We start from the raw sequence: 22,034 nt of genomic DNA, 5'->3' as shown, positions 1-22,034 counted from the left end.
GTTGCTACTCAACTTTGCATCTCAACACAAATCAACAGGTGATGCCATCAAAGTATTTTTGAGGTGCTTGTAGGCTTTTATGTTTGGATGGGAAAGAATAGTTTAAACTTTAATTTCTGCAAAAGAGGATGACTGGTCTGCTTGTCCCTCACTGAACTGGATTGTAACTTCGGAGTTTTGGACTTGCAGTTCCTGTTCGAAAACCAGGTAGCAGCTTTTGCCTTTTCACAGCTCTGTCTGTGTGCCATTTATGATCCCTGGCATGGCTACTGGCTGGCTTCCAGGTGCTATTCAAGAAACTGTCACCTTTAAAGTCTTCAGGACTTGTATATCTGTAAAATCTCCTTGTGCCTGCTTGATGAGACCATACAGGGGAGTCCCTCTCCATATTCCCTCATTCATGTATTGCAATCTGCAGGCAGCGCAGCAGCAATACATGAAGTTTTATGAATTTAGACAGTGTATTTTCTTTGTCTTTGAACCTTAATGGAGGAGGAGGAATTGTGAATGAATGAATGAATGAATGAATATGACTTCTGTCCCTTTCTTGCTGCCCCACATCTGAAACTGGTAGACTGTACAGGTGAAACTCGAAAAATTAGAATATCATGCAAAAGTTCATTTATTTCAGGAATGCAACATAAAAGGTGAACCTAATATATGAGATAGACTCATTAAATGCAAAGCAAGATAGTTCAAGCTGTGATGTGTCATAATTTTGATGAGTATGGTTTACAGCTCATGAAAACCCCAAATCCACAATCTCAGAAAATTAGAATATTGTGAAAAGGTTCAATATTCTAGTCTCAAAGTGTCCCACTCTAATCAGCTAATTAAGCCATAACACCTGCAAAGGGTTCCTGAGCCTTTAAATGGTCTCTCAGTCTGGTTCATTAGGAAGCACAATCATGGGAAAAACTGCTGACCTGACAGTTGTGCAGAAAACCATCATTGACTCCCTCCATATGGAGGGAAACCCTCAAAAGGTAATTGCAAAAGAAGTTTGATGTTCCCAAAGTGCTGTATCAAAGCACATTAATAGAAAGTGTTATATATTTGCATACTTACCTATGATGGGTTGGTCCATGGCGGCAGGAGATTTGAGGAGCCATGAGCCGCGAGCAGCCGGCTATAAAAAGGGCTGCTGTGGTTTCTCCATGTTCAGATTCTAGAAAGAAAGAAAGCAAGAAAAAGGTCAACTGGGTCTCGAGTCTCCTTTCCCGCGACGCAACACTGGGAACGAAGGTGGGATACTGAGACAAAGGAGCCCAGTTGAGCACATGGCAATGAGGACCGAGTGAGACAAAATGGCCGGGAACAACTCGCCACCCGCACCATTCAACCCGACAACCAAGGACTGGGAATCATACATCGACCGATTCCTCATGTTCCTAGAAGGGAGTGACCTCCACAAAATATCTGAGAATAGAAAGAGAGCTGTTTTCCTCACCCATTGCGGTCCCACAGTATTCAAAATGGCAAAGGCATTAGCGGCACCCACCGATGTAAAGATGATGGCATGGATGGACCTAGATAAATTACTGCAAGCCCACTACACACCAACTGTTTCATGCCTCATCAAAAGACACGAGTTTTATCTGCGTGATTAAAAGGAAGACGAGAGTATTAGAGATTTTGTTGCAGCCCTAAGAGACATTGGCAGAGTGTGCAAATTTCTAAACATGGATGAGGCCATGAGGGACTGCCTGGTCCTCAGATTAAAAGACCGTACACTACAGGGTCGGTTACTAACAAGACCTAAGATAACACTGAAAGAGGTGATAGAAGAAGCCACCGCAGCTGAAGCCACACAGAAATCGGCAGCCACAATGCAACAAATGAATAAAATACCAAAGGAAACCAAAAAAGCCACTGATCAAACGCACAATAAGACACCAGAGGAAACTCAAAAACTCACCACCAGAACACACCACGAGGACATCAATTCCTATCGGAAGAGGAAGAGGAAGAAGAAGAGGAAGAGGAAGAAGAAGAGGTAAGTGAACTCCAGTCAGAAAAGGTAGAAGGGAGTGAAATGAAAGAAGGTCAGAATTTCGTTGTGCCGGGTGTGGGGGAAACCATCCACGTTCTGAATGCCGTTTCTTCGATGCTATTTGCAGATATTGTGAACAGTGGGGACACATAGCTAGGGCATGCCAAACAAGAAATAACTATGGCCCTAGACAAAGATGGAACACCCCCCCCCACCCGAGAGATGGAAAGGCAAATAGGGAGCCGTTGGAGTAAAGAGAACAGAAACAGGCGAGGAAAAGAAGCAAACAGAAAAGAGGAAACACATCAAATAATAACCATTGGGCACTCAAACTCAACCAATGCGAAAAAGGTACATGTACAAGTCACCATAGAAGGCCAGCCATGCAAGATAGAGGTGGACTCAGGCTCATATTTATCAATGGTATCATGGAATACCCTAAAAGGACTAATACCTGGTATAAATGAGAGAACTCGAAGTACAAAAGGTCACACTAAAGGACTACCAGGGAAACAGAATTCCTGTAGTAGGTACCAGACACTTCAAAATTCAATTCAAAAAACACACTAAAGTCTTCCCATTAACAATAGTCGACCGGGATCGACCCAGCCTATTGGGACTTGAATGGTTTGCACCATTAGGAATCGAAGTAACCGGAATAAACAGCAGCATTACTGAGGCAGACTGGGAAGAGGACCTGATGAAAGAATTCCAGGACGTCTTCAATGGAGAAGTGGGCAAGAACTGGGGGTCCCCTATCTCATTTAATTTAAATCAAATTTTAGCCCCTATAAGACTAAAGGCGAGATGAGTCCCTTTCGCGTTAAAACCAAAAATTGATGAACAATTAGATAAACTTATCACACAGGGGGTCTTAGACCACGCAAGGTGGGAAACCCCAATTGTTACCCCATTAAACCAGATGGGTCAATACGTATCAGCGGAGACTACAAAGCAACCCTTAACCACTCTCTACAGCAAAGCGCATACCCAGTTCCGGTGGTACAGCACCTATTACATTCTATACGGGGAGGTAAAATCTTCGCAAAATTGGACCTTGTGCAAGCGTACCAACAATTACCAGTTGACCCAGAAACAGTGGAAGCACAAACAATTGTGACACACAGGGGGACATTCAAATGCAACAGACTTCAATTCGGTGTTAGCTTGGCCGCAGGGGTATTCCAGAGTCTAATGGAAAGCCTATTGCAAGGACTAAAGGGGGTGGTACCATACTTTGACGATGTATTAGTATCAGCAAGGACAAAAAACAACTGGAAGACCGCCTAAGGGAGGTCTTTAAAAAGTTTAAAGAGACGGGACTTAAAGTAAAAAAAGAGAAGGGAGCAGGCTTCGAAGAACCATCAGGAAGTCACACCTGGCGGGAGCAGCTGAGCCGACTCAACCAGCCAGGAAAGGCCTGGCAGGAGTGGCATGGCCGACTCTACCTTCCAGGAGGTTCCACAGAAGAGGACGGGAGAAACAGCAACCCCATCCGAACAGGTCAGAGGCGAACTCACGACTGAGTTGCGCAGGTCCAGTCAAAACCGTAAGAGCCCCACCTACCTACGTTGACTACGTAATATAGGCGGGGCCTGGATTGGTTAGACTGGACCACATGGGGAGGGGTGTTATGTATTTGCATGCTCACCTATGATGGGTTGGTCCTTGGTGGCGGGAGATTTGAGGAGCTGTCATTGGCTACGAGCCGCAAGCAGCCAGCTATAAAAAAGGCTGCCGCGGTTTCTCCATGTTCAGATTCTAGAAAGAAATAAAGCAAGAAAAAGGTCAACTGGGCCTCAAGTCTCCTTTCCTGCAATGCAACAGAAAGTTATGTGGAAGGGAAAATTGTGGAAGAAAAAGGTGCACAAGCAGCAGGGATGACTGCAGCCTGGAGAGGATTGTCAGGAAAAGGTCATTCAAAAGGGTTGGGGACTTTCACAAGGAGTGGACTGAGGCTGGAGTCAGTGCATCAAGAGCCACCACACACAGACGGATCCTGGACATGGGCTTCAAATGTCGTATTCTTCTTGTCAAGCCGCTCCTGAACAACAAACAACATCAGAAGCGTCTTACCTGGGCTAAAGAAAAAAAGAACTGGTCTGTTGCTCAGTGCCAAAGTCCTCTTTTCTGATGAGAGCAACTTTTGCATCTCATTTGGAAACCAAGGACCCAGAGTCTGGAGGAAGAATGGAGAGGCACACACTGCAAGATGCTTGAAGTCCAGTGTGAAGTTTCCACAGTCTGTGTTGATTTGGGGAGCCATGTCATCTGCTGGTGTTGGTCCACTGTGCTTCATTAAGTCCAGGGTCAATGCAGCCATCTACCAGGAGATTTGGGTAGATTTTGGAGCACTTCATGCTTCCTTCTGCAGACAAGCTTTATGGGGATGCTGACTTCATTTTCCAGCAGGACTTGGAACCTGCCCACACTGCCAAAAGCACCAAAACCAGGCTCAATGACCATGGGATTACTGTGCTTGATTGGCCAGCAAACTCGCCTGACCTGAACCCCATAGAGAATCTATGGGGCATTGCCAAGAGAAAGATGAGAGATATGAGACTGAACAATGCAAAAGAGCTGAAGGCTGCTATTGAAGCATCCTGGTCTTCCATAATACTTCAGCAGTGCCACAGGCTGATAGCTTCCATGCCACGCTGCATTGAGGCAGTAATTTCTGCAAAAGGGCCCAAACCAAGTACTGAGTACATATGCATACTTATACTTTTCAGAGGTCTGATATTGTTCTATGTACAATCCTTGTTTTATTGATTGCATGTAATATTCTAATTTTCTGAGATTGTGGATTCGGGGTTTTCATGAGCTGTAAGCCATAATCTTCACAATTATGACAAATCACGGCTTGAACTATCTTGCTTTGCCTGTAATGAGTCTATCTCATGTATTAGGTTCACCTTTTACGTTGAATTCCTGAAATAAATGAACTTTTGCATGATATTCTAATTTTTTGAGTTTCACCTGTATAAATAAAAAGAAATATCCCTCAGGTCAACATCCCTCTTCTCATTTAGTTTGTACACCATTTTTAATGTCAACTCTGCCTGCACTAACAAAAGCCCTACGTTTTCTTATGATGTTATCTAGTACTGTCACAGTACTGCCTACTGTGTCTGTCCCCATCCACACTGGGCAATATTTTAATGATATAATTTCCTAGTGAAGAATTTTTACCCATGGAGCTGTATTATTCTGTCCCAAATTCCTCATTTCTGCAATATCTTTAGAGCTAACATCATGGGAGCTGTTGCTGCTTAATTTAATTTTCCAGTACTTTGTAAAGTTATACTTAGTTAATCTAGTATGTATTTATCTCCCTGTTCCTCCAGCTCAGTCATTCTGATCTTCAGGGAACATTTGTTCACTAAGAGATTGAAACTTATAGGATATCAAGAGTATACCCACGATCTGTGTTCAGCAAGGAGACATGGTATTCAGTTCCCATCCAGTCTGACAATTTATAGTAGCTTTATTTGTTTTGAGAAGTTTTAGTGAATCAATACATTGTAATGCTCCAGTTTTTGAAAAGTTTTCTCATATTTATACTATCGTGTTATTCTACTTTGGGGAGTTTACTACAATTGGGCCCCTTTCCAGAGGTCTAATTTGTAAGCACAGATAATTATATCAACACCTGAAGAGTTCAATTAACTATTTTATTGCTCAAGAATTCTATACAGGAATCTTCTCAAACTAGTGGTTTGCACCTGGATAAGACCAGTTCAACGGTATTCAAAGGTGGGGGGGAGATCAGACTAATTCTCCATTTGACTCCTCCCCCTGTCTTGGTCAGCCTCTCTCTGACATATTTTATAAAAGAAGCAAGTTCATCCTATTGCAATTGCTGTAATTTATGACACATTATCCAATCACACTTCTGAATTATACATTCTTCTTCCCTGCTGTTTCGATATTCTTCTCATAGATTATACCTCATGTCTTGGCTTTGTTATCAATAAAAAAGTAAAGATTTCCCCTGTCTGGTCACGTTCAACTCTAACTCATCTGTTTCCTAGCCAAGGGAGAAAGCCATTCATATTCATTTTCCTCTTGTATTTGTCAGTTAATAAATTAAAACAAACTGTGCTTTTCTTATTGGCAATTGAAGAGTAAGAATCCACAATTCTTTGGGAAAAGGTAGTTTAAGCAGAGTAATACTGCACACTGAATACAGTAATCACATCATCTCAGCTTGTCTGTGCCAGGCCACTTTGCAGACAATTGTTTTATTACACAGCCCATTGCTTTTGTTTAAGCACCTGCTGTAACTCCTAAACTGATGCTGAGTTGAAACTTAGTCATCTTGCAAATGACTAGCCAAATACCTTCAACAATCTGACAAAATATTTAGAAGCAGAATACCAACTTCTGTTTATTAGATACATACACAGTCACCACATAATTTCCCTTCAGGGTAAAGAACATTATGCACAGCATAGAAAATGAGCAATAAATTCTAAGCCAAATAAATTAAAGGCATAACAACAGAAAACTAAAAGAACTATAGTTAAAACCATTTACAGTAACACCATTTATTATACTTTCTGGGGCTTTCTGGTCTTGTGAATTATCCTTGCTTCCACTATGTCCATAAAGTACATCATACATTGCTTTTGTTCTTTAAATTTCTCACTGCACTTTTTCTGAGACTCTCATCAATGTCATCCATCCATTCACAAATAACTTTTTTTGGTTTTCCATCATTCATTCTTCCATCATATATTTGTTTTGTGATTCAATCCTCATTCATTTATTTTGTATTCAATCCACATAAATTCAGCATCCATTTATTACTGATCCTATCTTTTCTTGTAATATTTAAGTATCACATTTCCATTCCATTCCCTTCCACTCTCACTTCCATATAACAAAAGGACTGAAGTACACTCTTATACACAGCTATTTTTGCAATTTTTTTTTTTTTTGGGGGCGGGGGGAAGCAGATGCTTTCCTTACCAGATCACCTAATCGCACTAGCTTTCTATCAGAATTTGCATGTCTTAAAATGTTTCAATTTTTCATCTTCAATAAACATTCTGCAAAAATACATTACAAGTCATTATTATATTGGATTAGGATCAGAGAGACCCGTGTTTAAGTCTAACCTGACCCTGCAACCTGGATAACTGAGCCAATAACTCTCTGTCTGTGTTGAGTTCCTGGAGGAAAAAGCACTATATAAAAATTGTCTACTTTCTCTGGTATTTTATCATTTATGTATAATTTGTAGATTTCAGTCTATTATCCCTATGAAACACATCTACCTTGATTTTCAGGCATTAATTTTCGGAGCCATACTCTTTACTGCATCATTCTAACATTCACTGCAAAGCATCCTCATTGTAGGCACTGTGTAATTTTTGTGGCATCCAATAAAATAAAAGATTGCATTTTAGTGGAAAATAAAACTATGAAAGAAGGATTAAGTGTGATGAACAGGTAGTCCTTGATTTATGATGACATAATTTCTGATGTTAAGTGAGACATTTGTTAAGTGAGTTTTGCCCCATTTTATGACCATTCTTGTCATAGTTGTTAAGTGAATCCCTGCAGTTGATGAGTTAATAACCCAGTTTGTTAAGGGAATCTGGCTTCCCAATTGATTTTGCTCATCAAAGGGTTGCAAAAGGGGACCACAGCAACTATCATAAATTTGAGCCAGTTGTGAAGCATATGAATTTTGATCATATGGGGATGCTACAAAGGTTTTAAGTATGAAAAAGGGTCATAAGTCATTTTTTTCAGTGCTGTTGTAACTTTGAACGGTCACTAAATGAACTGCTGTAAGTCAAGGACTATATAACATTACTGTTTTGTCATTACCTATGAACTGAGTCACTGTATAATATTTATTAATAATAGAAGTTAGGGAAAAACAAACGAACAATGGCTCAAATGACTAGCTGCTGCAAAAGGCACTTTATCTATTTATTATATTTATACTCAGTCTATCTATCACTTGATAATCAGGACAGCTTACAACAGTTCAAAGAATTCAAAATGCAAACCAGAACAAGAATATACCCAAAATATATGAAAATAATCAAAAAAATCGATTCAATTCAATTAACAGATCAACTGTTAATTAAAAGGCTGGCTGAAAACTTATGCTTTTGTTAAAATTATAAATATTGGTTTGTACTTTGCGACTTGCAAGAATCCGCTACAATAAAATAAATTTACCTCAGCTAGTTGTGTTTTCTGTCTGGTTTACCTGAGAGGGCTAACAGAAGGTGAGATAATGCGAAATGAGTGGAATCATTTTTTCCCACACATGTTGCTATAGCTGGGATTTTTGTTATTAAAAAAATGAATGTGCTGACAACAGAACTGCCACAAAATCCTTTGTTTTAGAATTTAGAATTTCAAGTTAAAATATGTTAATACCTTATAATATCGTATTTTTGAAATTTCTCTCATTTTTTTCTAAGGAAATGACCCACACTTGGCCTCCACCACTTTCTGCTATCCACACACCTGGCAAAGTGGAACAAAACAAGTTTCTGTTCACAAACAAGGTAATTTGCTTTAGTCCCATCATCATTTTCCTCTATTCTGAAGAAGCGCTTTGCTATAATTTTTGGAAAGGCAGTTTTGTCAAAAGTGTTTAAATAAAAACACTTTTCCCTGTTTAATGGCTATATTTTGCATTTGAATGTGAATATAAACAAATGGTTTGTGAAAGCAAGGAAATAAAATATATAATCAGAGTTTTTTTATGGACTTTGCCATGATATATGTGATAGCGTTGATGAGACTTGTTCTAGGATCCATTTTTTTCTCTAGTAAAACTCTGCACAGTTTGTAGATAAGAAATAAATAGCAGAAAGAACAGATAGTTCTGAAAATCCAATAAAAGAGAATGTATGTTGCTTATGAAACATCTGCAAGCAACCAAGCTCACATACGAGAAGAACTCCACCTTTCTGAAAATTCTTACATGTTGTGAATAGGAACTTGGTTGCTCACAATTTTATTAATGAGCTTTTCCTGGAACCAGCTCCTTCCAGGATATACTGTATTTTGCTTTCCAGCTGGCAGCTCTGGAAATCTCTAATGTTTCTTCTCCAGTCTTAGCTTCCAAGACTTCTGGGTCAATGAGGCATTTTTATATTTAGATAGATGAAGATAGAGGTATAAATAGGAACAAAGATAAGAAATACTTCTCTTTTTAAAAGTATATACAGTATTTCAGGTATTCTAAAAATAGAGGTTTTTACCTCTCTGTTCTTTATGTAAAAAGCACAAATTGGAGATAATTCTCTTCAGAAAAATTATTGAAACTGCATGAAAGAATAAAGAAAAGAAATGTAGGTAAAAACTTTTTTTATTAGAAGGAATAGCAAAAAAAAAAAAGTAAGACAACACCTGTCTAATCTTGATGAACTCAAATCACCAGGGCCTGATGGATTACATCCCAGAGTTTTAAAAGAGCTGGCAGAGGTCATCTCAGAACCATTGCACCATATCTTTCAAAAATCCTGGAGCAATGGGGAACTACTAGAGGACAGGAAAAGAGCTGATGTGGTTCCCATCTTCAAAAAAGGAAAAAAAAAACAGACCCAGGAAACTGTAGACCAATCAGCCTAACATCAATATCCAGGAAGATACTGGAAAGGATAATAAAAAAACAGATCTGCCAACATCTAGAAACAAGTAAAATAATAACTAGCAGTCAGCATGGGTTGTTAAAAGCAGATCATGCCAAACCAATCTTATTTCATTCTTCAACATAGTGACTAAATTAGTAGACCAGTGAAATACTGTAGACATAATATATTTAGATTCCAGCAAGGCATTCGACAAAGTAGTCCACAAATTCCTTCTTAGTAAGCTAGAAAAAAGTGGAATAGATAGCACCAACAATAGATGGACTCGCAACTGGCTGACAAACCATACTCAGTGAGTAGGGTCTAAGTCTGCATGGAGGGAAGTAAGCAGTGGGGTGCCAGAAGGTTCTGTCTTAGGCCCAGTACTCTTCTATATCTTCATTAATGACTTAGATGAGGGAATAGAAGTGGAATTTACCAAATTTGCAGATGATACTAAGATGGCAGGAATAGCTAACACCCAAGAAGATAGGCTCAAGATCCAGATGGATCTTGACAGACTAGAACACTGGGGCGTATCTAACAAATGAAATTCAGTGTAGAGAAAAGTAAAGCCCATGCCCAGTTTAGCGAAGGGGGGGAAATCTCAATACGTCGTGTGATGCAGCCATGATGACAAAAGTTTGAGACTCCTGCCCTAAAATAATGATTTCTGCAGGTTGTCTTTGCTTTCGTAATTGCTGTTGTTGTTATATGGTATTGAAAGTGTACATTATTTGTTGCGATTGTGGCAATTCAAGATCTTAGATACTGCTTTTGGAGGACTGCAGTGCTAGTCTTTATTGTTTTAATATGCCTGCTTGCAGTGGGTAAATAAGAATTCACACATACTTTTTATGTCAGTGATTTTAATGTGTAAGGAGGATCTCTGGGATTTCTGGATGATTATACATTTCTTTGGAGTGCTTTTTATTCCAGTGTTAGATTTGAATAAATTTTGGTTAGTTGCGGGGGTCAAAAAATGCAGGTCTGCTCCGTCATACCTGTTAATCATGCAATCATAAAGCAAAGTGGAGGTCTCCATGTTACACTGGACTTGTCTGATTGATATATTACTGGATTGGAGAGTGGGTGAGGTGAGGGAGGGAGGGAGGGAGGGAGAGAAAGAAATAGATCATAAAAAGGGTAGCCAGTGCTCAGCTTCATACAAGAGTTTTTGATAGAAGGCTCTCAGATATAACCCGTCTAAATAAAAATTACTGTCATGAATGAAGTTTTAAATACAGCAGCTGATCATTGCTTGCAGCACAAAGGTAAGATTTTTTATGGATGTCTATAGGGAGACATCGACAGGTCTATACAATTTGCCATAGCCAACTTGCCACAGTCAACTCAGTGCAGGAAAACTCGCCAAGTTGCCACAGGACAACTCGCTGCAGGACAAGAGTTACACAAATATCAAAGAAATAATAAAATAGAATAATTGAAGAAAGGGTGCAAAAGGAGGGACAAAATGAAATGTGAAGGAAAAAAATTAAATATTTTTTAATTTATTTTAAATAATTAAATAGAATTGTTAAATTGTCCCTCAGTGAGTTTTCCCATGGAAGCTGGCCATGGTGAGTTGTCCTGCAGTGAGTTGGCTATGGCGAGTTGGCCCATTCCGGATATAGACAGTATCTTGATAGTCTTGATAAGTAAGGTATATTTTCAAAATTATTCTGTCTGCTGAGAAACACTGGTACCTATCTTGCCAGTCTCAGCCCTTTCAAGCAGATGCTTACCTACAGGTGAAACTTGAAAAATTAGAATATCGTGCAAAAGTTCATTTATTCCAGTAATGCAACTTAAAAGTTGAAACTAATATATGAGGTAGACTCATTACATGCAAAGCAAGCCGTGATTTGTCATAATTGTGATGATTATGGCTTACAGCTCATGAAAACCCCAAATCCACAATCTCAGAAAATTAGAATATTGCACGCAATCAATAAAACAAGGATTGTACATAGAACAATATCGGACCTCTGAAAAGTATAAGCATGCATATGTACTCAGTACTTGGTTTGGGCCCCTTTTGCAGAAATTACTGCCTATCTCATATATTAGTTTCACCTTTTAAGTTGCATTACTGAAATAAATGAACTTTTGCACGATATTCTAATTTTTCGAGTTTCACCTGTATAAGATTTATAATCAATTTAGTCACACACGTATACTGCTTTCATCCTTTGACAGCTCCACTTTACAAGAATTTCAACATATTTACCTCTGTTCATTTGTGATTTGAAGAACTAATCACATCTAATTAATTAGCTTTCTAAATTTGTGTTTAAACATACATTGATCTATCCTTCAAGCATACTGAAGTACTGCTCCATCTGTATTTTATTTAGTTGTTAGTGTCTGCTTAAAATTTACATTATATTAGTAAGCAAAAGCCTAATACAAAAGTACTAAAGCCTTTCCTAATCTGTAGGCAAATTGATTTGATGTACAGTAAGAAAGGACATAAAAAATAAATAGCTACATGTAGAATTCATTTTCATCATATTGTATATGTTTAAAACAAAAGTCCAGCTAGCAAATTAATTGTTTCCTGGATATGCCGTTTGTACAGCTGATTTAATCTCCTAGCTCAGTCTTCATTTCTTATTCTGCTGAATTACTTTAAAAATGTATGTAGATAGCACAGGACTCTAAACAGATAGACTTTGTGTAAACAATATTATGGAAGATGAACAAGTTCTATCAGACAAAACTGAAATTTATTTGAATGTGGATTTAAAAATGACAAGCTTTTGGAATCAACCGGAAAAATATGATAAGCTGGATGTACAAATGAAACCATATATAACCATATATACTAATAATTAATGTCTTAATAATTAAAAGGAACACCCAAATAACAAACCAGAAAAGTAACTTGAATAATTTTCCTACATTGGATTTACAATCGTTTTCAGGGGGACAGAGAGAGAGAGAGAAAAAGAGAGAGAGAGAGGAGAGAGAGAGAAACTTTTGGCTTCATGCAAGGAAAGCAGCAGAAGTCTTTCTTCCTCTCCTGGTGGAGTTTAGGGGAGAGAAAGACTTTTGCTGCTTTCCTTGAGTGCAGCCAAAAGCAGAAGAAGAAGGAAGCAGGAAGAAGCAGCCTGGTGGCCAGGCAATGCATGTGGGGCAAGTGGGGCAAGTTCCCCCCTCTGCCCTTTCCCCCTCCCCTCACTACCTCATGTTGTTCGTAATACAAGCGACACAAGCCTTGTGTTCCCTCAGGCTATGTGGGCAGCGCAGCCTTGTTCTGGCGCAGCCTGGATTAATTGCTTTGAGGGGTGCTCTGGGGTGCATTTTTATGTAAGAATGGGCACTTTTTTGGTGGCTGGAAATTACATGTAATAAATGAAGTCAGCAACAGGAAGATATAAAATGGATGAAGTTGTACTGGTGATTTTTAACAACTGAGATTGGAAGGAAATGAGAAAAAGATTCCATCTTTAGGAAAAATAGCTCTTTGAATTTTTAAAATTTCTCTTAGAAATTTTAAATATAAGTACTTCCCAGTTTGTTGTATTTTGTTTTTGATTTACAATAAAACCATTTAAAAAATCATATGTAATTTATTTTTATATGTAATTAACAATGAATTAATAAATATCAACCTAGTTTACAGTCTTCCATGCAAGTAATACATCTTAGTAAATTATGTTGGATGAGAAAAATTCAAAGCCTTATATACCTGTTACATATTTCAATCTGTGTTCTTTTAGAGGGAAATCTAGGTATTTAAGCATCTAGATAAACATCTATGGTTAAGACAGATACAGATAAAACAGAAACCATGAAATGGATAGAAGAGGGCACTAACTACTAAAATATATGGGAAAGGGCTCCTAACAATTGTACTGAGCATAAAGTAATATAAATGGAAATAATTGACTATAGAAACACTTAAATTGGTTTACATGCCATAGAATTCAGTTCAGAATTAACATTTGTTGTTAAAAATGTTGGAGTTTTATTAGATGCTGTAAAAAGAATCTAAATAGATGGGGTTACTGCTAACCCATGTTGAAATGACCAGAAGTGAAAAAGCTAGAAATGTTTCAGTGATTGCCAATTCAATAACATCCAGTGTTCACTTGCAAGAAAACCCACAAACTATTTGTATTTTTGGAAAACTGACAATTTATTTTTGTAAAAGGAGTTCAAATGTCTCCTTGCATGTAGACTGAGTAGGTGGCCTCAGTAAGTCACCATATCTCAGCCTTATTGTCCTATCTGTGAAATGTAAACTACAGTAAACAACGACTAACTGTGATAAATTAAAAACAGAATTCTTATTGGTTTTTTAGATCCACTGATGGATCGGACTATTAACTATAAACGAGTTAAATGTATCTTGCTTGGAGGGAAGAGAAAGTTGATTTTAATTTATCATCTTCATTCTGTGACTCAGCCAACCAAAAATGACAAGTTTACTTGAAATTGCTCATAATTTTGGTTATATGCCATTTAGAAAGTTGTTAATCCTTATTCACTGTTAAAACTGCACATATTTATGTTAATTAGCTTTATTGTTGAGTTTGCTTTGTTTGAATTATTACAGTGAAACAAAAAATGGCTTTTGATAATGATATTTTATAGTGTTTATATTTATCTAGGGCGCCATTTCCACATATTGAAGGCAGACACTGAAGATCAGGAAACCATAAATAATATACAATAATGCATTCTCAGAATGAACAAGGCATTTGCAAATACAAATCATTTCAGGTTTCTTTGTACATCTTTAAAAGTTCCATTATTGCATTGAATTATTCAAAGCAAATTTGAGCTAACATACTTGAAAGACTTAGCAATGACTGCCAAGATGATGGAGATGTTTCATAAAAATATCAAAACAGTATCCAGTATGGCATAATTTCTCGTCGTTGTTGGATTATCGGGATTTGCATGCTACGCCTGCTCTGGGTAGAACAGATTCTATCTGTTGGGATTCAGGTTCTGGCAATGCTGTACTTAAGCTGTTGTTCCTGGTGTGCTGACATGCACCTGGCAATGGCTCTAAAACTATGTTGCTGGACCCCAAATCCTGCTAGGCTATTTCTGCCAGTCTTTGTTCTCTCCACCATCATCCTGCCTTTCCTCATGCACAGGTGCTACACTAGCATGTGATCACCATGTAGGAATATAGAGGAACATTAATGCTGACACTACTATTCATCCATGACAATTGGTTCCAAGAGGGTCCCCAAAACATGGTGTAGTGTGAGGTGACAGGTGAGAGACTGCAATTATAGTGATACAATATTATACATCAGTGGTCGCCAACTAGTGGGCCGCGGACCACTGGTCATTTGTGAAAAATTTTTGGTGGTCCGCAGAGAAATGTCCCCCCCCCCCAATCACCCCTAAAGCAATTAATCCAGGCTGTGCGGGAACACAAGGCTGTGCTGCCCACTCGGCCCACCCACCCGCTGGTCCCCATCCTTAGGCCAAGCGCAAATCTTACCTTGAGTAGAGCCATGCAACCTGGAACTGAAAGGTAAGACCAGCGGCAGGGGAGGGAAATCCGCCCCAGGGTGGCTTGTTAATGTTGGTGGAAAAGTGAGTCCCACATTCCAGGATGACCAAAGGGCCAGTCCTGTGACTACTGCAGCTCTGGAAAATGGCACCAACTTTCCCACCAATGACAGCAAGCGACTGTCAGTCAAAATTCATATTAGTGGTCCACAGGATTTAAAATTATGAGTTGGGTGGTCCCTGAGGTCCAAAAAGTTGGTGACCTGTTGTATGTGATTATACTGGGAATATATTTTGCCTTTATCAGTCATTGGTTTTAGTTTAATTTTAATTATAAGAAATTAAAATATTAATTTTAATGTTAACTTCATTTAGTATAATTTTGATAACTGTTACACTTCAGTTTTGCATGTTTATGTGTGTGGTCTCTTATTTAATGCATTTTAAGTGGCTTCTATATCTATTGATAATGACTTACTTGTTTTAAAAGTTGAAAAAGGAAGGAATAACACAGGAAATGAATAAGGAAGGAATAAATTCTATGTTTTCTATTGTGGAGATTACGTCAGAGTATTGATCAATTACCAAGGCATACATTTGCAAAGAGTAGCGTAAGCCAGAGATTCCCAAAATTTTTACGTTCATGGCGCCCCAAGCATTTCCCAAAATACATTAACTCACTAGCCAGCAGCTTAATTTATGAAGTTACAGAATAGCCTGCAGAGTTTATGTGTTGCTCAGTGCTCAGTTAAAACTACTGACATTATCCAAGCTAAATGCTATTGTCCGGTCAGCAGTCACTTGCCTGTACAATTGTGACTAATTTAGCATTCCCAAAATTCTGCCACGTGATATTCACCAGTAAGAGAACTGGGTTCTTTCCACAGATGGTGCTCAGTTCGAAGAATTTCCTCTGGCATATAATAATCCACCATGGTTGTAATTACTATATGTATGACTTCGTACACTCTCTAATATTTGTGGTAAAATACAATATACTCTGCATATTGTCATTTGGAGAAACAATAAAGCGAGAGCTGGAGTGCTTGATTGTTTTGGAAGTGATTCTTGGAGTTTTCTTCCTAGATGAGGATCTCTCCCATATGTCAGTTGTCTTCAGCAATGGATCAGAGAAGGAAAACCCTGCTGTGTGTTTCTGGCATGGATGAAATTCTGTCTAAGAATGCACATGAAAGAGATTCACATAGTCTCTTTGTTGCTAGGGATAAGAAAGAATAGTCCAAATACTCTGTACAGTAAATAACTCTTTCTATCATGTGTGTCAAACTTTAATATTGTTAAGATAAATTATTGTCACTGTACCACTCCATGTATTTAATTATCAATTCCATGTCTTTGTTCTTCAGGACCCCCAACATGTCTCTACAGGACACAGCAATCAAAGTAAGAATAACTTTCAAATTCACAGTTGCATTTGATGGAAGTTGAATATACCATAAGATAAATTGGCAAGGAAAAAATAATGTTTGATACATTTTGAATATGTCCATTGTGTTTTTTAAAACTGGAAATCCTTTGGATACAACTTCTACCAACTTCTAAATTGTAGTTCTGGTCTCCAAAAATTAAATTAGACATATGTACTTTTAGTTTGAGATAAATATTCTAGCTTTTAGGAGATATTTGTAGATTATTTTGTGAAACAATGACAATATGTTCTTTATATTCACTATATCTTCTACTCTCCTGCAATGACATTTCCAAATTTCCTGTTATGCTTCACTCTATGAGGGCATAGGGAATGACCTTGAAGGACAAGAGGGGGAACAGATACCAAGGCAGTGGTCAGATAAGAGAGGCTTGAGCTAGGCCAAGAAAATAACTTGAGATACCCTTTTCAGACAATCCATTTCCTAGTTTATATGAATATAAAGAGGAGGGGAAACACATTCAGAATTGCAAAATTTTATTACAATAGCTATTACATTAAAAATAATTTGACCCATATGCTATTAGTTTCTTAGCCTGATCTGCCTTCCTATGCTGACATTCACTGTTAGGGTAATAAAATATGTTAATAATATTATATTTCTTTAATATGTAGCTTCCAAACATATAGAGAACTGGATTCTAAAATAAATTAATTTGAGAAAGTTTACTGAAGCTTTCCTCTCTGCCCTGGAAGTACATTAAGTACTTCCACACATAGTTTGTGCAGATGATCATGGATCTTCTGGAGAATAGTAATATGGAAGGGTTATTGTATTTGAACTATCCTAAGATCCAATTTGTATATTCTTCCACACTCCAAGCCATGGCTTTTTTCATATTGTTTAAGATAACTGACTTTTATAGAAGTTTTATGGAGGCACAAAAGAGAAAGTAACAGATATCTTTTATTCTGTGGGGTTAACTTTCATTGGAATCTAACTCATTGTGTTGACATGAATGCACAAGGTTTATAAATTCTGTCTTTCTTATTTTCTCATAGGCATATCCATATAAACAGCAGTAATTTAGGTCCATGTAGATGTTGTAAAACTATATGGGCTCTTTGTTGCAAAGAATTATTTTGTGATACGAGTTGGGTTATCTGCTGAGCAAGCTAAGCATACATAAACATGTTAAGAACCAATTGTTTTACTGTGGGTTAGCTTACCATATTTCTGAAAAATGATCATGGAAAGAGAAACACTTGACAAAATGCAGTGCAGTGCAGAGAAGTTTAATTGCCAGTAAACATTTGATATTATTAAGAAAAAGAATACAAAGTTACAAAAAACAGAGGGGGGGCATAGTTACTCTAAGTAGGAGAATGGTGCTTTTTATGAATGATTTACTTACAAAGAGATTTGTACCTAGCTAAAAATCTCAAGTGGTGATAAAGAAAAATAAGAAAAACCACATGATTCTGAGAAATGGCAAAAGTGTATTGCTACAAAGATTTTGGATTTTCCCCCTTCTCTTCTCAACCTATTATTACTCACAACCTCTACCAATTTTTAAATTGTGATTTGGTCTCCAAATTGCTTCACTTATCAACTTTTGATCCCAGAATTTATGAAATAATTTTTGAAATGATTCTCCTCCTTATATGTGAGTGCAAAGGTATTTCTGACACAGGAAGTTATACACAAGGCTATCTAGCACATAACTTGAGCATGGATTACCTATTCTTAATTTTGGGGTAATCTCTTTCATTTATGTAGCACTTCAAGTGTCACGTGACTGTTCAGTTCTACATACATAAATTAACCTGTTGGAAAAATTAAGTATGCCATGTGTGTTGGACACTGGTACAGAGGTGGTATTCAGCAGGTTCTGACCAGTTCTGGAGAACCAGTAGTGGAAATTTTGAGTAATTCAGAGAATTGGCAAATACCACCCCTGACTGGAGATTTTACAGTATCCTTCCCCTGCCACGCCCACCAAGCCATGCCCACAGAACCGGTAGTAAAAAAAAATGAATTCCAACACTGCACTGGTACTAATATATATAGTAGTCTAGAAACTGAGCAAAACCTCCAAATTGAGTTACTTTGGAATGTGAGCTTTCTTTGATGAAACCTAAACAATTAATATAAAGAAAGAGAAAAACTTTAGTTTGCAACAAATTAGGGGAAGAAAGAAATAGCACAACATGGACTACATTTAAACATAATGCTAATTTTACCTTTACAAAAATGAGCAACCTTTCTACAGTCTCATGTTCTAACTCGGAAGTATCAAACTGGATTTCTTTGAGGGCTGGATCAGCATTGTAATTCCCCTCTACAGCCCGGCTGTGGGGAGGCAGGCATCAAGGGGGGGAGATGGGACAGACACCTCTTGCAGCACCCTGCTGACCAAAACAGGGCATGCAGAGGTCTTGCAAGACCCCTGTGCGGCCTGTTTTCAGCCTCCATGGCCTCTTGAAGCACTCTGCTGGCCAAAAACGGGTCACACCAGGGGACCCCATGGCCCATTTTGTCCAGCAGAGGAATCCAGCATCCTTTGATATTTTCAGGCCAGCCCCTTGGGCCAGATTTAAGCACCCCGCAGGCCAAATGTGGCCGATGGGCCTTGAGTTTGACACCTATTTTCTAACTGATATGGTCTATGAAAAACATTGCAAATACTTCAATTTTCATTTGAATGCACTTGTTACAATATCAGATTCTGAACCTTAAAATGCAACTATGGTTTTAAGAAGTAATTATACAAAGAAGCTAGAATACACATTATTATTTCACAATCTACAGCTAACTTTTTGGCTCAGGTGTAATATGTTTAGTTTAAAGGAATGAGCAAATGATTCTTATTTCTGTTCAGCCATCCCAATGTAGCAGAACTGCAGAAAAACGATGCTGGTTTTCAAAACACAGTACAGTAGTAATATTTAGAATATTTGCATACTATTCTTTACCAGGAAGGTGCTAGCTACCTCCCTATACTTTAACAGCCAATTAAAAAGAAGATTAAATAACTTGTTTTTTCAAAAAAGCTTAGAGATAAATGGAATGCCAAAGTAAATGTATCTAGCTGTCCAATTTCCATTTCAATAATACTAGTTAATAAGACAATGAAAATCTAACTTTCTTGATTGTGAGCATCTCCTATGAACTTGGCACCAGAGGAAGAAAGGGAATATGCTAGCTACATCTCAGTAATGTTTAATGCAATGTAGTTTAGAACATGGGTAGACAACCTTTTAAAGCTAGGTCCTCATTTGAAATTTTGCAGGCTTGTATTGGATGCACTTATACAATTGCTTTCTATTCACAAAGTGACTTTTCCCAGTGGGCAGACCAATTGCAAAACATCAATTTACCTAAGAGCAAAGTAGCCCTCCAGGATGATCTCTGTCATTCCATTGGGACCTTTATAGTGCCCGAAGGCATTGTTTATTCTAGATATATGGATATGAGAATAGGGTTTGCTTCCTTTTTAGTTCTTTTTTAAAAAAAAATTTTTTTAAGTACATGAACCAGACAGTCTGCACCAGAGAAGTATCTAGAGACACTTTGTTGCTTCTGCCTGTTTTGGGAGGAATCAGGTAGGCGTAGTAAATATGCATATTCTCCATGTGTTTCCCAGAATAAACATTGAGATTCCAGGTTTTTCTGAGATCCTAGCACTGGGTCCAGGTAAATATTTCAGGAGCCAGCAATTTTATAATACAGGGCATTTTCAGGACAGTTTTTCCCTGAATGCCAACACTCTGCTAAACAACTAATTCCCACAACACTGTCAACTTACTTACCAAGACTGTATTATTATTATTCCTCTACTACTAGATTATAATAACACTTTGTAGTACCTATCTTTTCCTACTTATGACTATAACTGGGTTGCTTGTATCTTTAGAATTTATATTGTTTTATTTGTTTCCTAGTATGATTTGATTGCTTATTAGTAACCTATGACTATCACTGTTGTATCTTATGGTTCTTTATGAATGTATTTTTTTCCTTTGTGGACACTGAGAGCATATGCACCAAAGACAAATTCCTTGTGTGTCCAATCACACTTGGCCAATGAGTCAAATCCAGTGGTGGGATTCAAATAATTTAACAACCGGTTCTCTGCCTTAATGATTTCTTTCAACAACCAGGTCACTAAATTGCTCAGACAGTTAACAATCAGTTCGCCTGAAGAGGTGCGAACTGGCTGAATCCCACTACTGGTTGAATCTCATATAACAATTATTTCTCCAGTAAGTTAAGCCCAACAGCCTGTCTCCTGAAATTACACCATTCACTGTGTTCTCTGTACCCTCTGCTGTACCCAAATGCTATAGATCTAGCTCTAGAAATAATTGTTCCTCTTTAGGGGAAGAATAGACAAGCAGAAATTTGTTCTGCATTAACAGTTGGTTCATTTTATAGCAAACCACTTAAGATTCTGGTTTGCTGTTTAATTTTTTTTGCTTATTTGTTGAATTTCAAATAGATAGTAAGAAGCAGTTACACATTTACAGAGAAATGTACATGTGAGGCACCCTGTATTTTTAAAAAAATTCCCAGTCACCCCAGGTTTCAACTTTCTCAGGGATACATCTCAGCTGAAGAAGCCTAAATATTTTGTAAAAAAATATTTTTAAAATTATATAGCTTCCTATATTGAAAAGGTGTCTAGGTGGCTATTATACACATAATAGAATCACAGGATTAAAATTTGAACACACCATTCTCATATACTGATAGTGAAATTTTTTCTAAATCTATTAGACAAAAGATCCCTTTTTTTAATGAGACTCCTGGATAACTGCAAAATGTTTTGAGATTCAAGCTTTTGATTATTCATACCTTTTCTGGACTTTATCACCATCTACATTCCTTTTGATGATACCTTTCAGAAATGACTTCACATGATATAATGAATTGGGCAAATCCATGACTGCACAGAACATTTCAAACTGCCAGCACAATCCTGGTTTGACCAATCATATTGCATGCATTTCTCCAAATATAGTTACTTTGATGTTATAGTACTTACTGCATTTAGAATATTTTGCTAAGGATGTCTTTTATGTGATGAACTGAAGAGTACAAATGCATTGTACTTAGGCAATTTAAGAAAGAAAGAAAAGCAATTATTCTGATTTATTTATTATAGTTCTACACAATACAAAGCCACACATTTAGTGTCCTAAAGAACATCCCACTATCATATCAGGCCAAGAGAAGCTATCTTTCCTATCGTTACTCCATTTTTTTGCAAAAATATTTTGAGAAATCATATTTGACTTTTGCCTGGAAACTTCATGTCAAATGCTTCAAAGATTTTAAGGTTGACCTTAGTGTAAAATAATAGTTTGTTGTTAAGCTGCCACAATATTCTATTGCTTTCATAGTTCCACCCCCTCCCCCCCAAAAAAATAATACTTTTGAAGGCAGAATTGTCCTTTGACAAGTTTTTTTTTTAGTAACTTGAGCTTCATATAATTCACAGACCTAGGAACATTCAGAAGGAAGTCATATTGATCCACTCCTATAGTACTGAAGGAACAG

General features: G+C 37.6%; 1 protein-coding gene across 8 annotated transcripts in view; it reads left to right on the top strand.

The window, feature by feature from the left end:
• The window catches only part of AFF3 (ALF transcription elongation factor 3), a 229,157-nt gene that overhangs the window by 113,506 nt on the left and 93,617 nt on the right, over positions 1 to 22,034 (top strand). For all 8 annotated transcript variants that reach the window (XR_015744562.1, XM_087938471.1, XM_087938474.1 and 5 more), the window contains 2 exons: positions 8,443 to 8,529; positions 16,449 to 16,485. Coding sequence is in view for 7 of the 8 variants with exons in the window: in XM_087938471.1 (XP_087794597.1) it covers positions 8,443 to 8,529; positions 16,449 to 16,485 (124 nt within the window). In the remaining variant the exon portion in view is untranslated. The remainder of the gene's footprint in view (positions 1 to 8,442; positions 8,530 to 16,448; positions 16,486 to 22,034) is intronic.

Source organism: Pseudonaja textilis, chromosome 8, assembly GCF_049901715.1.
Source record: "Pseudonaja textilis isolate UNSWEBS1 chromosome 8, rPseTex1.2, whole genome shotgun sequence".
NCBI lineage: Eukaryota > Metazoa > Chordata > Lepidosauria > Squamata > Elapidae > Pseudonaja > Pseudonaja textilis.
The sequence above is the reverse complement of the archived record's forward strand: the minus strand, read 5'-3'. Positions and strand labels throughout refer to the sequence as shown.